This window comes from Metopolophium dirhodum, chromosome 7, assembly GCF_019925205.1.
Source record: "Metopolophium dirhodum isolate CAU chromosome 7, ASM1992520v1, whole genome shotgun sequence".
In the NCBI taxonomy this organism is placed as follows: Eukaryota; Metazoa; Arthropoda; class Insecta; order Hemiptera; family Aphididae; genus Metopolophium; species Metopolophium dirhodum.
In genome coordinates, this window is record NC_083566.1 from 12,116,093 (window position 1) to 12,133,673 (window position 17,581).

The 17,581-nt window shown below is 29.1% G+C and overlaps 1 protein-coding gene across 12 annotated transcripts in view; it reads right to left on the reverse strand.

The window, feature by feature from the left end:
- LOC132948053 (glucose transporter type 1) overlaps positions 1 to 17,581 on the reverse strand; it is an 86,729-nt gene that overhangs the window by 3,836 nt on the left and 65,312 nt on the right. For 3 of the 12 annotated variants that reach the window (XM_061018318.1, XM_061018328.1, XM_061018319.1), the window contains 12 exons: positions 17,133 to 17,508; positions 11,727 to 11,822; positions 11,499 to 11,659; positions 9,118 to 9,242; positions 8,849 to 9,019; positions 8,665 to 8,772; positions 6,049 to 6,236; positions 5,747 to 5,959; positions 1,604 to 1,828; positions 1,379 to 1,515; positions 1,231 to 1,263; positions 382 to 479 (listed from right to left, as the gene is read on the reverse strand). In XM_061018318.1, coding sequence (XP_060874301.1) covers positions 382 to 479; positions 1,231 to 1,263; positions 1,379 to 1,515; positions 1,604 to 1,828; positions 5,747 to 5,959; positions 6,049 to 6,236; positions 8,665 to 8,772; positions 8,849 to 9,019; positions 9,118 to 9,242; positions 11,499 to 11,659; positions 11,727 to 11,822; positions 17,133 to 17,508 — 1,931 coding nt within the window. Of the gene's footprint in view, positions 1 to 381; positions 480 to 595; positions 855 to 1,230; positions 1,264 to 1,378; positions 1,516 to 1,603; positions 1,829 to 5,746; positions 5,960 to 6,048; positions 6,237 to 8,664; positions 8,773 to 8,848; positions 9,020 to 9,117; positions 9,243 to 11,498; positions 11,660 to 11,726; positions 11,823 to 17,132; positions 17,509 to 17,581 lie in introns of those variants that run through there. The other 9 variants (XM_061018330.1, XM_061018329.1, XM_061018322.1 and 6 more) reach the window with 8 other exon arrangements.

A 17,581-nucleotide genomic window follows, 5' to 3' on the forward strand; every position in this document is an offset into this window, starting at 1 on the left:
TTTTTAATTGTCATTAAAATAATGATGACATTTAGTTAGAATATTACTTGTATGTAATTATGAAATATTGATACCTTGTATGTACTTACATAAATAATAAGAAACATGCAACATTACCCAAAAAAGATATATAAAAAGCATAGACAAGAAATCAACGAGATATTTATATATATATTAAGCAAATATTCTAGGTCTCGCAGGATTTTGGGTTATGACTAAGCTAACGAAAAAAGTTATTTTGTAGGTGTATACATTAAATACGCGTTATCACTTATAATAGCACTACTAATATGGTTTTATATAAATTCTCACCAAAAATTAAAATGTAAGAAAAGTGTATGTAGATAAATATATAAAAAAAAAAGAACCGATTGAGCTTACATGAGTCTGGCAAAGGTTTCTCCTCAGCCACCATTAATGATGCCCTTTCGGAGGGCGGTAAATGCTCGTCTAACGCGTTTGAATAGTTTAACATACTCCTGTGAACAATGTTTAATACTCGATATTTGTTTTTGTTTCCAATTAAGTACGTAGTAATTCTGCTATTTGGTATAAAATATTAGTGGTAGGTATATCAATATAAAATAAATCAATGTTGAATAAAATTAAAAATAATATAATGATGTACAAAAGAAAAAAAATACATAAAATAACTTTTGATGAAGTCTAGCGTCTTAAATAAATAAATAATACTAAATAATAATAAAAATAATAATTATTATTAAACATAATATTTAATATGTTATTGTATGTTGGGAGTATAAGAAGCGTTTTTATCCGTGTCTAACGGTGTGTCCTCTGGTCTCACTAATGTGATCGTAGACGTGGTTTTACTAGCCTCGATCTCTACCAAACTGAAAATATATTTAAAAAATAAAATAAAAATAATAACGAACAACTCAAAATAAACATGTCTAATAATAATGAAAAATAATAACACATGCATTAATGAACTAAAGAATAGTCACGTTAGTGTATGCAAAGCTTCAATACCTTTTTTATCATATTTTATTAGAAGAATATATATAATAGAGTAAAAGTGCATTTTTATAAGTTAATATAAGTATCACTAAATATTTTATTAGTGAAGAAACGTCATGACTTTTATGTAAATACTATAGGGCGTATAAACACGAGCAAAAAATAAAACGAAATTAAATTTAAAATTAATTAAATAAATACATAAATATTTTAACGTGGACTTAAAGATCTTTCGGCTCATGCACTTACCCGTATAAGCGACTTGATTCCAAGACGCTTCCTCTGTGTTAGCATCGGAAAAAAATGTGTGTTAAGAATTTTTTGACAAGAATGTTATTATAATACCAAATTTAGTGAAATGCCTATAAATAATTATAATTTTTAAAGAATTCCTCACCTGCCGTTTTGCCGAAATAGAGCTAATATTTCTTCGAACGTTTTGTTTTTGGTCTCTGGCACTTTTTTATAAGTAAATATCCAGAATATTGCCAGCAATACGCTGAACGGTAGGAATGTATAATTATCCAATGCAGTCTAAAACAAATAAAAACAATTATAAATTATTAATACAGTTAAAACATTTTGAAACGTTGTTAGCTTAAAATTTTATAAATTAGCTGACCTTTAGAGGTTGGAAGCCAATGCCGACGGCGAAGTTGGCCACCCAATTTATGAGCACGGCGATGGACATAGCCGCAGGCCGAGGACCCTGACTGAAGAGCTCCGCAGTAATCATCCAAGGTATGGAGCCAGGACCAACGGCAAAGAATACCACAAATCCAAGTATGGATACGACAGCTAAGTACGACATCCAGTCGATCATTTCCTGCACAAAACCGAAAAACTCCTAAGGGACGCTAGTAGCTGGTTCAACGCCCCAAGCCAATATTCTCAGTCATAATAAATGAAAATTGATAAATACTTTTAAATAATAAAAATTAATATTACGTTAAAAAAAAATTGTGACTTCAAGAACCTTGGCTGGAACGATGTAATTGTAGAAAAAACAAAAATAATAAAAAGCTTAATTGCAAACATAAAATAACTGCAAACTTAGAAATAATATTTAAAATTAATAAATAACTATGTTACCTAGTTGATCAGATAAAGTAAAATAATTAAATAAGTTAAATTTATTAAAAAAAATAGTTTTAGACCCACACAACTGTAACTATAAAAGTACAATTAGTTGTGAAATAGGTACTTACAAAGAATACATGTAGTTAATAGGTACCTTATTCAACAGAAATAATTTGTTATATAGAATTGATAGTTAACTACCTATAAAGGCAAAATAATAATATATAGAGTGCATATTTTAAAAACTAACACTTTTTATTCAAACATTTTTTATACATTCTAAGGTGCATGAAATAATTTATATTGCCCCCATTTTTGTTTACGTATTTTTTAAAATGTACAGTTTTAATGTAGGTAGTAGGCACTACCTAATTTTTAGAACATACGAGTATATTATGTAGGTTAAAATCAATACATTTTAAAATCATTTTCCACTAATATCCATGGATTTTGCTATATCTTTCATTATGGTTGATCTATTTCAAGATAATTTGTACCTACTCATTATAAATTAGAATATTTTTCAACCTATAACCATAACCAGATAGCATAGGGCTGGCGGTATTTAAAATTTTGATAGCGGTATCGGTATTTGTTTATTACCGGTATCTACGGTTTTACTGGTTATACCGAATCTCGGTAATTAGTAATTACCTAAAATATTATACCTATCGGTAACTATCGAAAATACCATACCTCGGCAAATTTGTTACTGGCAAACATGTTTCTAAGTTTCAAACCTAGGATGGGGCTATTATATTATGTCATTACGATAATATAAAAATAATAAATAATAAAAGTAGATACCTATACAGTATATTCGGTAATTACCGTGGCATGGTATTTTCGGTAACAACGGTAATTACCGATTCACGGTATACCTGTATTCTAAAATACCGGAAATACCGGACATCGGCATTTTTTTCATACCAGTAATTACCGGTATACCGAAAATACCACCAGCCTTAAGGTAGCATATAAGTTATAAACTATATTATATGTATATTTCAAACATACCATGAAAAGTTACATTAGTTAGTGTTAGTATTATACGAAAATAGTTCCGTGATGATTTTTTGTTTTACGGGTGTATCCAGTGCTAACTTCAAATGCTCAAAAAAATGTATTTGACTTTCAAGTAAATTCTTTTTTTTGGTAAACGTAAGAAAAATTCAGGGAAACTTGTATTAAATTTTCAAATTTTAGATATATATAACAAATTTACTAGGAATTTCTAACTCAAAATAATTTGCTAATTTTCATGATTTTGATGAATTTTGACGAAATTCTAACTTCAGACGCTCATAAAAAAATATTGAGGATTTACGCTCAACTTTTTTTTAATTTTCACTAATAACAACGTATGAGGAACCTTGCATTAAATTTTCAAATGAAAATATTTTGAACGACAAAAGGTATACAAAAAATAATACAAAAAAACCACACATAATTGTAAAATCAATCCGTTAATCGCTCTGCTCAGAATCTAAAAGTAAAATAAAACAAGTCACATAATAAGCAGCAACAAAATAAATAATTATGCATGCCTTAATCTAAATAAAATTAATTGTTGACTATTCAGTATGCTATCGTATTGATTACTGTACTTATATTCTTAGATAAACGTACAGTAGTTCTAGCCTCTATGTATATACCAATATACCATGATGTATTTAATTAGTTATTCATGTTAAAGTGTTTGAAAATTCATTAAATTGTATACGATAATAATATAATATGGTATTTTATAGTTAGTTAACTTCAATACTGTTTTGAACAGTGGTGTATGTATATAGGGGGGTTTAAGGGTTCAACCCCTCACCACGAAATTCATTCCTATATACGCCACTAGTTTTGAACACAAATATGTGAATAAATAATAATTATATTTTTTAGATGCACGCGACCATTAGCCAATTGTAAGAACATTGATTTGTATATACATTTATTTTTTTAATAATTATGTTCATAATTGGTCTGAATTGAATTACATTTTGATTTAAACAATGTTTTAATAGAACTCGAAGAGTCTGAAAATGTTTTATAATAATAATTATAAAAACTAATAGTCTAAACATTTATAAAGTGTATCTAACACTTAACGCTTTAAAAGTAAATGTTGATTAATTAGTTTTTGCGTTGCAAAGTGGATTGAATTTCTCTTACAATTATAATCTCTAATATTCTCAATTATTGTTTCGTATTATATACAATATACATATACACTATACAGGGTAATTTTTAAAGTATGCTCACCCTATTTTTATGATTAATTTACTCATACGTTAAAATACTGATTTTTAGAATTTGTAAATACACTTATTGAAGATCATATTTTCGAATACTTGAGATTTTTGTACCACTTGAGGATCATCCTGTGACAGTACAAACTTTTATTTTTCAAATAAGAACCCCCCCCCCTTTCACTTTAAATTATTCAGCAGATATTTTTATTGAGAGTTATTGATGTATCTAAATTAAAATTGTAACGAGTAGATTTGTGTTATACAACTTTGTGTAGTAAGGGCCATATATTCCATATGTCTACGGTAGGTAATTAGTTAAGTAGATTGGGGGGGGGGCTTGGATGATTTGAAAATGTTAGTTATAACGTATTACTATTGGTTTATCACTATAAATAATTTGTAAAAATTATCCAAGTATAATAAATACTACATCTAATATTACATATGGTTTTTTTTTTATTATTATAGATATTAAGAGGATGTCAGCGCACTATTTATTTTCTCTCTCTGACTCACGCGGAACATAGACAAAACGTATTTGCGCAAGAATCGTTTTTTCTATGTTTTCAAGTAATCTTAGAGTAAAATCAACCAAATAAAAAGATAGAGAATAATATTTTAGAGGGAATGACATATCGATTTTATATTTTACTGTTATTTGACTTTGTATTCAACTTCCAAAATAAATAAAAAAATTTTGTAAATTTAAATGATGTTTAAATTATTTAGAAACAATATTTAGAGAAATCGAAATGTCATTTCCTCAAAAACATTATTCCCTATCTTTTTTGTAATGGGTGATTTGACTCTAAGATTATTTAAAAACATAGGAAAAATGATTCTGCGCAAATGCAATTTGTCTATGATGCGCGTGGGCTAGAGAGAGAAAACCAATACTGCGCTGACATCCTCTTAAGCCCGGCAACTATGGCCATTAACTTTTGTATGGGAGTACCGTTGGTTTGGAACACGTGTATGTGGGGCAAGGATTTGTCTCTAAAACCTGGGTGGTCACCCACCCGGGAACTATAGTGACACCGGCCGGTGTTGGCACTCAGAACACGTTTGTGACTGAACACTGGAGCCAACACCACACCACACCAGAGAACGCATATAGATTATATTTTAGTAAAACCATTTTTAAGGGACAAATGAACATTTAAATTACTCAGAAACTACTCGTTACAATTTTGATTTAGATACATAACAATTTTTAAGAAAATTATCCACCAAAAGTGTCAGGCGTTTGAAAAGGTCTGTAGGTATACTTAAAAATTCTAAAAATCAGAATTTGAACAAATGTACTATTAAAAGAAAAATTGGGGGTGAGTAAATTGACCCGTATATGTTTATATTTTATCAGCTTGCTTTATTCCAAATCCCACAGAAAACATTCCTCGTCAAATTTGAAATTATTTAATATGGTCTTAACAACTTACCGTGATTAACAATGATATCGTAATGAATATTGAAAATATAAACATTCCACCCAGACCGTAAAGATGTAATGTCCTTCGACCAGTTTTATCCATCAATGGCATGGTCACCAGCGTCATATTCACCATAATTACACCAATCCCTATTGTTACAAATTTAGCTACATTCTCGGCCAAACCAGCAGTTATGAACAGGCTAGTTGAATAGTAAAACACCTGAACAAAATAATATAGTAAATTAAGATGTATCTGATGTCCCTTTAGGTGACAGTTATATTCTAAATGTCGTATAACATAATACTCACTGCATTTATGCCGGACAACTGTTGCGACAACTGCATGACTACACTAATGATAAGTGGTTGTCTTAGAGTGGGTGAGCATACTAATTCCATCATGGATATCGTAGCTTCAGACTGTTGAGCACGTTCTTCAGCACGCATTTCTTCAATGTCTTCTTCAATCTGATTGGTTGCACGTAATCTCCTCAGAGCTATAAGAAAGAACGGAAATTGTAAATGATTTTCGTAATAACGATAGGATCAATTTTTGAAAGGCAATAATATAATTTACAAAAATATTGATTGTTTGGTTATACGATTATAATTTGATTTAGAAAAAGTTAAGGTATACAATTCAGTTTAATTTTCGATCTGTAATGCCCAACAACAACATAATATATCATAAATAAATTAGGTATTGGAGAATTTTGCTAGTTCAACAAGTTTATTAAATAAATATAGTAATAAATAATAGGTCATTATATAACTTTTCCTAGGTACACGAACTTGTTATTTTATACTAAATTTAGCCATTTAGGGTAGGTATAATGTTACTGGGGCTGGGAATTGGGATACAAGTTTTATTATCACATTAATATGAAAGGCTATGACCTCCCCACCTTATATTTATACCATTGATCACCTATAATTGTATACATTATAATATTATACGTTCATCCACTATTATATACTAAAATAGTAGCTAAAAGTAAAGTTTAAGCTTAATATTATTAAAATAAGTGGATTTGACTAGCAACTAATAAGTAAACAATAGTAAAATTATTTTTTATATTTATATTGCTTATGCATGAACTGTTTTAGTTTTTAAGTCTGTGTTTGAGATTAGATTTATTAGCATTGCAAACAATTAACATTCTATAAATATTTTATAATAAACTCCTTTCCCATCCCCTCATATAAAGTTTAGCCACTCGTACAATTCCTAATAATCCTCGCGACGACTGAAAAGAAACGGATGTAGAGATCTTCTTTATGCATAAAAGTTAATAAATAAATACATAAGTAAATCAAAAGTTAGTGCTATCTCTGGGTGGCTTCTTCCCTCACCCTTTTCATGTAAATAACTTATATTACATATTATATTATTATACCCTAGAGCATAGATTGTATAGTTTTATTAATAAATAAAAAAAAAAATTTATAATAATAATATTATATCATAAACCATAATATAAAGTCCATCTTTCTTGGTTTTTTCCTCAAAGTGACGATATCTTCTGGATTAAACTTTATATTACTGCATTAATTGCTGACCCCCTATGAACATTCCTATTAATATAATTGTTATGCAAATTACAAACATTAATATGATGAGTACAGGCCACAAAGGGGTCATTTGAAGGATGGAAGTCTGCATTTTTATCACATCACTTTCTAATTTACAGATTTGTTATTGATAGACGCATTTCCAACAAAAAATTATACGATTTTGACTTTCTAGAGATTCTTAATGATAAAAGTGATCATATTTGGATCTTGTTGGTACTCCGAGAGTCAAGGTAGAAAGTCTCAAGTATTTTTCCAAATAACCGGGAATATTTACGTACTCAATAGCTGTTTTCGACAAGTTAGATTTTGTTGTTTTGTTGTAATTTAAAATGGAATATTTATAAGATACTTTACAACAACCGTTTTTTGTTTATCTAAATGGTTGTAATTTGTTACATATCATATTAATATTATTAGAAGAAGAAATATGGTATATAAATTGTGTACAAATATGTTTATTAAAAATACAAATTTTTGCCTGGACAACGTCGGGCGGGACATTAAAAATAAATATACCTACCTATATGATGGTTATTGTATAATGTATTAATTATACGTATTGTATAAACAGATGAATTTTTAACATACAAATTATGAATTATATTCATTAAATAAAATTCCTGGTTATTTCCTGCCTCTAATATGTATTAAGTGAAAGAATAAAATCAACTCACTAAAAAGAGTCCCCCTGAATCAGTGGCATAGTTATGATTTTGTTCTGGGGTGGGGGGGGGGGGGCAATACAATAAATACCATAAACCTCTATTTTTTTTTTTATACACCACAGTAAAATAATTTATATTGAACATTATTCAATAAAATAAACAATCAGTTTTACGTAAAAATTCCTGGTTTTCCTTAATTGATTTTGGTTTCCCGATTATTTTATAATGTACAAAGTTTAGAAAAAATCTTCTATCAGAAGCCATCCTTAAAGTTTAAAATCGTATAAAGTAATAAAATCTGTATACAGACGAAAAATAAAATTTAAAAACATTATTAAAATAATGTATTTATCGCTCCACTAAGAATCTAAAAGGTTTTTGGGGGTGGGGTCTATCTCAATTATCATTTATCCCCCCTCCACACGTCACCACAACTACGTCACTACCCTGGATATCACCCACATCCGATGGTATAAGTATAGTTTATTATAGTTATATAAAATCATTTTCTATTATAAATGCCCTAAAATCAACTATTAAATAAAAATTTAGGAATTTAAAATTTAAATTGGATGAGACGGAAAATATAATATATATATAGATAATATTTTTCAAGTTGTCCAATGACAGCTCTTAGTAATAAACTTTTTAGTAGTTTTGAACTTTTATACAACTAGCTACTTACCTTTTCTTGCTTCTTCTTCCCATTGTTTGGTTATCAACAGATACCTTGGTGATTCAGGACATACAGGTAGTAAAATTAATTGTAATATGGCAGGGCATATAGCTAATCCTAAAAGTGAAATAAAATGTTAAAATTGTAACTGGGATAAGCGTATACTGTAATATACATATAATGGAAATCCCACCTAATAATAAAGGCCAGCCTTCGTCTGTACCCAAAATTTGTTCTATTCCCAATATCTGGGATATGAGCAGTCCAGTGGTTACGGCTAACTGATTGACAGTTCCGAGGCCACCTCGTAGGTTGAGCGGCGCTATTTCTGATATATACATTGGCACTAGTGATGTATTTAAACCTGAATGTGGGAAGGTATAATAATAATTAAAACAGATGATTGTGTTTCATTATAATAATATACCATATATAATAAATATTTAATTATGTTTTTCATACCACAGTTGACTCCTATAATGAATCGACCAATAAATAGAACTTCATAGGAATTGAAGTACTTGGTGAGACCCATTAAGCAAGCGCCACCAATGCCAACAAAACTATTCAGCAGTAAACCTCCTTTTCTATAATCGGTATAATAATAATAATAATAATAATAATAATAATAATAATAATAATAATAATAATAATAGGTACACACGGTAAAAATAAAATGAAAAACTTAAATCTTTAAAGGAAAACAAATATTATTTGACTATTGTTTTTTATAAGTTTGTGTTTAGTGGAATAAATATTTAAATAAAATATACACTATCTATAAATCTTAGATTTATCTAAATGTAGGTACCTATATATAATATTCACGATAAACAAAAAAAAAAATTAATCATTTTTGAAATAATGAAATTATTACCAACAATGCTCCCATAATAAATAAATATAATCAAGTTTTATATTATTGTTCCAACTATAATATGTTATAAAAATATACATTGAAAAACAATATTGAATGGTATATTTTAGAATTAGAATTTAGAACTATTTGTAAATAAGTAAAATTGTTTTTAATAATATTAGGAACGGCTAGTCATAAATAATTTTCCATTGTTATATTGAATTTGAGGTCATTTAATAATCTGTTGTCCTTGGATAAGACTTGACAGCATAGTAAGTATATAATTGAACCTTGTTTATTGTTTCCATTTTGAATACCATGAACGTAATAGGTACGCATATGTGTCAAAAACAGGGTATTAGAATATTATATAATATTATTTATCAAATTAAGATCATAATTAGTTCTATGGAACATTAAAAACTATCATCATTTTATTCCATACTATATACAATTTTCAGTAAAAAATTAATTTATATAGAGAAATAAAAAACTAACGAAATAATGACGGAACTCACATTTAATAAAATACAAAAACACTAAATATTATTTCAAAAACCACTTATATTCAAGAGACTTATAGTTTATACCTGTTTATACAAGTTTATACTTATATATGATCTAAGGCTTATACAATATCTTGAGATTTTTAGTACTTATTGACAGCTAAACGATAAATGGTTTTAGTGGGATTTTTATAATACTATTAAATGTTATATCTTGTTAATAATTTAATTTTTAATTTTTAAAACGTTCCTATCCAAAAAATAATTATAATTCGTTTATAAGTTGTTGAAGTTCAAAACACCTGTTATACTATCACAGTGGCTTTCTTGATTCATGTAAAGTTATTTTTTTCTAAATAATCATGTACTTAAACAAACTTAAAGTTGAACTTTTTTCACAAAATTTGAACTCGATTATATTTTATGTACATCTGTCGAAAATAATATGTTTTGCATTAAAATATAATATGTTATATAGAAACGTAAACTATAATTTACACCAATATTACGCAATTTTAACATAGTATGCGTAGGTATTGCGTGCAGGTTTATATTCTGAGCAGTAAGCGTATTACAATTTAATGCACAGGTGGGAAAAAAAAAAACATTGTAAAATAAAAATGTGTTTGTATTTAGTATCATACATTAACCATAATAATAAGTTCATAAATCAAGAAATCTTTATGTTATGTGTGACTATATCAGGGTTGAACCTGGACACCAGCAAATCTCCCGGTAGGCCACGATAAAATTAGTAAGATAAATCGTGAAAACTCGAAGTATGTGACTAATCCAGTCGACAACAATACAATATATGATTTAGCTCTATTAGCTATAAATATTAAATAGCACTCGAGGTCCTCGTAATAAGACGTCAGCAGCCACTGTATGCTATATAGGTGCCTAATAAGCTGTCAGATGCTACAGTAAGGCGTAGGGGTGGTTCGTAAATATATTTCCCGGGCCGATTTTACAACCCTGTTTTTTATATTATTATAAGTATTATACATTTGATGAAAAAATATTAAAATGTAATTTATATAAAAACAATTTTTTTTTTTTTTTATTGGGTAACCCGCGGCAACAGGCCATTGGGTGTGAGGGAGGGCACTGTAGGTTTTTTAAATTGGGTAGGTTGGTACACGTGTGTGTTGTGTTATGGCAGAATTTCTAATGGGGCACCCGTAGGTTTCTGCCATGCCCCGGGTGGGGGGATGGCGGCACTTGTTCTCCGGACACCGTGACTTGCCCGAAGGAAAATGCCGCCCGCGGCCGAGGTATCGAACTCGGGTCGACTGCGTCGCAGCCGACGCCTTAGTCCGCTCGGCCACTCCGTCCACCCATAAAAACAATTATTGGTTATTAAAATGTAAATAAAAATCAACTCATATTTAAATTACGATGAGTTGTAGATGGGTATTGCACGTAATAGTTATGGAATAGATCATAATTTAATCAAGTATAATGTATAGACTGACCTGCCGAAACGATTGGCGATGATGCCGCCGCTGAAGCCACCTAACATGCCACCGATGGCGAAAATGGACACTGCAAAAGAGTAGAGTAACTCAGCCTGCCCGTGGTCCATATTTTCTTTATATCGATCTTCAAACACATCTTTGATGAACTTCTCTATGTTCTAAAAGTGTAAACAGGTAAATTAGAAGTATCCATTATTGAATAAATAAATATAAATATTTATTTACCCCTTCGGGTGCATTTATCACTCCAGTATTGTAACCGAATTGAAGCATGCCCAGCATCGACGCCAAGATTGTATAGGACAAAAAGAATGTAAGTCCCTAAAAATTAAACAAAACAATAAGTTAACAAAATTATTTCACTACGAAATTCAAATGATGACATTTTAATGATTAAACTAGAATTATTTTTTCTAATATACCACAATATATTTTAAATACATTTTGCATGCTAAAAAATAAAACAATGCATAAAACATTACTACATTTAAGACAAAAAAACGATGAGGGTAGGTACTTAGTTTCATGTAGTGCAAAAAAAGTTCCCAAATCAGAATCATTAAGTTATTTTATACTATTTTAAACATTTACATTAATAAGATAATTCTATCAAAATAATATGATATATAAAATATAATAACTAGGAACCCAGCCAATATATAAACAATAAACATCCTTACCTAACACAATTTTTTTTAATTATGTACTAATAAACTAATTTCGTTTAAAAAAACATAATTAATTAGTGAAAACAAAACATAAAATAATTAATAAATATACACAATACACATGCATATATCACTCTAACGTAAAAATTATATTTTATTTATATAAATTTGTGTACAATTGTAAATGATTGTATATGTATCAAATAATTAAAAATACGCTATAGTTTATTTTTATTTTGAAAATAATAATTTAATTTTAATGATTGTAATAATATTGTATTATAGTAAGAAATAGTTTTTAATCATTATGATATAGGTAATAATTATGGACGATAGTATGATACTTATAGCATAGGTAACTTTTATCTGGATATCTGCATAATACCTATACATTATTTAATTTATTGGAGTAAAATTATCACTGAATAACATAAAGTTTTAAGGAAGCTCAATAAAAGTATACACTAAAAGGGTTACTGGTATAGAATATTATTTTAATTTCTGATTTAAAAAAGTTTTGTAACTGAGTCACAGAAGGAGGGTAAAAAATTCTAATTTCCACTTTGGAGTATATATTTTTAATGGCTTGGTACTAAAGGTGAGTATAGTTTTCTAGTTTTTACGGATAAAACTTATTTATCTTTAATTTTAGTTTGTTAGTTTGAGAATAAGGCTAAAAGTTTGATAGTTGTAAAATGCATAATTTTTCGCCAATCTATCAAAGAAAATCAGGAAAAATTAATTTTAAATGTCCCAAGAATCATCTCGAATGGAAAGATTGATATCGGTACCTATACTAACACTAATTATCATACTGTATAATCTTATTGGTATATTATGAAGACGAAAATAGTTTCCATGTTCATACAATTACTTTATAGTTTATACTATAAAAATGTTAAATTATTGAAATAGAAAAACAAATATTTTATCACGAACATAAAAACGAAATAATTTGTAAAAATTGTAAGTGAGTGCCTCTAATGAATGGAATTTTATAATATAAACTCACTCTAACATTCGTTTGTACCATTTAATTAAAAAATAATTTATGTAATATTTTAATTTCCTATCGAAAATTACCAAAACAAATTGTCATGGCTGATATGTATCGTAGATTTTTTCTATATTACAATATTAAAATATTAGTTACAAAACTAAGGGTTTGAAGCTGGATACCTACTGATATTAAGTAATATAGGCTAACATATTTTCGCCAAGCAAATTCCCTAAAAATCTTTGGCTAAAATACATATGAATCGCGTCTAAGTAATTGTTCATACTATAACTATAATGATTGCAGACATAAATAGTATAGGTATACAATAGGCAGAAAAAAGTTGCGCGTTTTGAATTAATTGTAATTATTATCATGGGCACCCCCGGACCCTTCACCAAAAACGACAAAGGCCCTAATTATTAATTAAGTGTAAATTAAAATAAATGAAATTATTGACAAATTCAATAATGTTGTTCCTTTTAAACGTCGATTATCATTATAAGATTGTATATCTATATAATATTGTTATGTAATATTTATTAGAATGAATAATAAAATAAAATAAATACTTTTAGTGCCTTTGATATCTTTAAAACGTTTGTCTGAATCTATAATTGTTTTCAAAATTATTGTGGGCCCTAATTTTTAGTGTGCACCCCCGGAACCAAAATTCTGCGCACACCTATGATTATTATTAATTGTTGTGTTTAATTTTGAATTACTTATAATAGGTGTGCGTGAACATACGAAAAAGCGATAGTTAAACACATTATTATTAATTATGCATGCAAAATACTTTCTACTGGACCTGGAAAACGGTGACGAAAATTAATTAATAAACTTCTACTCTCTTTTCGGTTCTCTCTCTGGTCCGAAAATTTCAAGAACACTCGGAGCTCAAGGTAAACAATAATTTCATTATAATACAACGAGTTTATTAATGGTAGGGGAAACGAACACAATTTTACGTCATACTAATTTTCTCTCTCTGTTTATATAGTGGTTCATGATTTAGCACAGTTATGTAAAATGAAATAAAGAGTTTGTGATCTTCGTTCAGTCTTGTATGAGGCAGAGGATGTTTTTTCTTTAGCACAAAGTCATATTATAATACGATTGTTGAAAATGTGAAATCAAAATTCTTAAAACGCCGTATGCGGAGTAAAATAACCTACCAGCCTGTATAACATTTTTAAATTTATAACAAATAGGGTTATACTAACTTATATTTATTCCTTATATAGACTATATAATATAGTTATATGTAGGATGTAGCTACTCGGAGTATAGTGTCATGGAATTTATCTCGATACAATATGTATTAGGTATTTAGATACCTACTCTTATACACTTATACAGTATACTTCAATTATTAAAAACTGTTATTATTACACAATATGAAATTTGTTTTAAAAAAATAATTGTAAAAATAAGAGAATACAGAACTTACCCAGGCCTAACAACAATAAATACCTGATAATCGACGTAGAAAATATCAAACGTACAACAATCGTTTAATTTTTCTGTTGAAAGCGATTTAAATTTGTAGCTTATCTATACTGTAGCTACGCTCATTCAGTTAAAACATGCAATACACAAACCTCCAAGTTTGGTTATAACTATATGGCTATATTTCTATAGGTTATAGCTAATAACTATACTGTATTATGAAATTATCGTCATCATAGTAGGCTTTTGCGGCCTGCAGAGTGCAGATAAGCAGATTATGATAATATCATATAATATAACAAATGAATATTGAATAGGTACATAATATTTTGTTTAAACCGATTTTTCGGCAGTTTGGGCAGGGATGGGTAAAGCAAAATACAGTATTTTTTGACTAATACAAAGTATAAAACATGAAATACAACAAATAAAATTTATAAAATTTATATTAAACCACACATCAAAATCATCATTACCTATGTATAGGTAATAGATATTTAGCACTAAATAGTAAATATTATACCAAAATACGTTATATATTTCGTATCATAAAATAAAAATATAAAATTTATTTTAAACACTTGTAAGTTGTAATTGCCTGACCCTAAATTTGGGAACTTATATTATTACTAATGTTTTTAAATTGACTGGTAATATATTACCTATATAACTTGGCAAGACACTTTTAACGTAGAATATACATACTATGCATAAATATATTTTTCAATTGGTTTATTAAAATTTTAAAATTTCGATTTTTTAATTTTAAGTATACTTCGTCGAGTTAATATTTTCAAATACTTGGATTTTTATATTATTTAAAGAGTAGTCTGTGATGATCTAACTTATTGATTTTTCAAACGAGATCACAATTTTTCTAGTAAATTGTAAAACAGATGCATGCTTATTTGAAAATGTCGATGTTCCTACCTATACTTATTTAATTCAAAATTTGAACTAGAAGTTTTTTTGTTATTTAACTTTGTGTAGGTACTTATTACTAAGTATAGTAGGTTTATGATAATAGGTTTTGAAAATATGGGGGCTTCGATGAATGATGATATGAAAATTATAGTAATATTCATATTTATTTATTAACATCTTATGATTTGTAAAAATCGTCTGAGTACTGAATTAAATATCACATATAATACATTTTATATTCTGGAAAACCATTTTTAAGGACTATATATTACTTTTAATATAATCCAACCTAACATTGGTATACTAAACATTTTAATAACTCAGAAACTATCCGTACGAAATTTGAATAAATACATCAACATTCAACATTTTCAAATTAAAACATCTGATATTTTACAATCTATAGTAAAAAAGGTTTTTATTCTTTTAAAAATGCAAGTTTGTATCACCATAAGACACTCCTTAGACGGTATAAATAAGCCAAGTATTTGAAAATGTGTTGCTTAAATATACTTAAAAACTCCAAAAATCAGAATTTGAATTAATTAATTATTAAAGGAAAAAATGAGGATGAGTATTCTTAGTGAATCGCCCTGTGATTATAATTAATATTATATTAGTGATTAGTGAATTGGTCAAGCACTACGAGATTGTTTCCGAGGGATTACGAAACCGAGCGAGATTTTTATTTTTGTTTGTCTCTAATCTCGCATTCAGCTTGTATAGAATAATAATATAATATAATACCGCATGCGTCCACGGTGCGCATGTTATATTATAATATACCTTTAATTATTAAAAAAAATCCTATCACCCCCATAGGTTGTACGAACTCATTACAAGAGTATTTAGTTATCTCTTATTGATTGTTTTGGTCAGTAGAATAATTATAGGTACCTAACCGTTGTATAATAATAATTATTATTTCAATGTTTCGCGTACTTCTAAATAATCATATTAATGTATACTAATAATTGGCACAATTTAAAAAAAATCATGTCGTATACCAATTTGTTGGATGATATTCATAGAGATGGTTTGATATATTTTCAATATTATCCTCTAATCACGCTTCACAACTTTCTGGCATTTTGGTTAAAATAAAATGCTTATTCGTTATCTGTATTTAATATATTGATAAATAATGTATATAGGTAATTTAAAATACTCTTTAGGTATATTATACGATATATTATATAGGTACACAAATACTCAACCGTACCTATAATAATATTATAATATAGATGATATTATTATCCGGATGACATAAGTGTACTATATACCACGGATTAAATATTAAGTTGGAATTTATTATTTATTCTATGTCTTCTACGACTATACTTTGTTATATACACAGATAGGTATATAACCATACGTACACTGACTGCACATAATTATAATACTACTGGCGTATGCGTATGAGCACTAAGTTTAAGTATCTACGCACAAAGGACGACTATAACAAAAACACGCTATTTGCACACACAAACACCAAATGTGGGATTTAGTGGGCACGTGACGAACTCTCATGCAATATTCGTAGTGCGCGCCCAGGGGGTTGTTGCGGGGTGATGGGTTTAGGTTAGGGACCTGTTCGAGCAGCCTGAGCTTCCTGCGATGCGACTGCAGCTCCAGACGGTCCACGTACTCCCTGAGCTCCTCGATTTCCTCCTTGACCTGTTGCACGGTGTCCAGTTCGTTCTTGATGGCCACCATGTCGCGCTTCACCTCGGTCACCTCCGATTGGCACGACTCCAGCGACCTGGTGAGCTCGTGCAGCTGCGACCGGATCTCGGACAGTGCGACGCTGGTTTCCACGTGGCCGCGGTGCTCGGTGCCGTAGTAGGCGGCGGCCGGGCTTGGTGACACGCCACGCGACTGCAGCTCGTCCAGCCGCGTCGTCAGGTTGGCGCTCATGTCCGTCACCTGGTGTTGCAAGCTGCGCAAACCATCCACCATGTATGAGCTATACACACACAAGAAGGGCACGTGCACATCGTTATCCGATACTGACATTGGAACAAGCGGTACAGCCAACG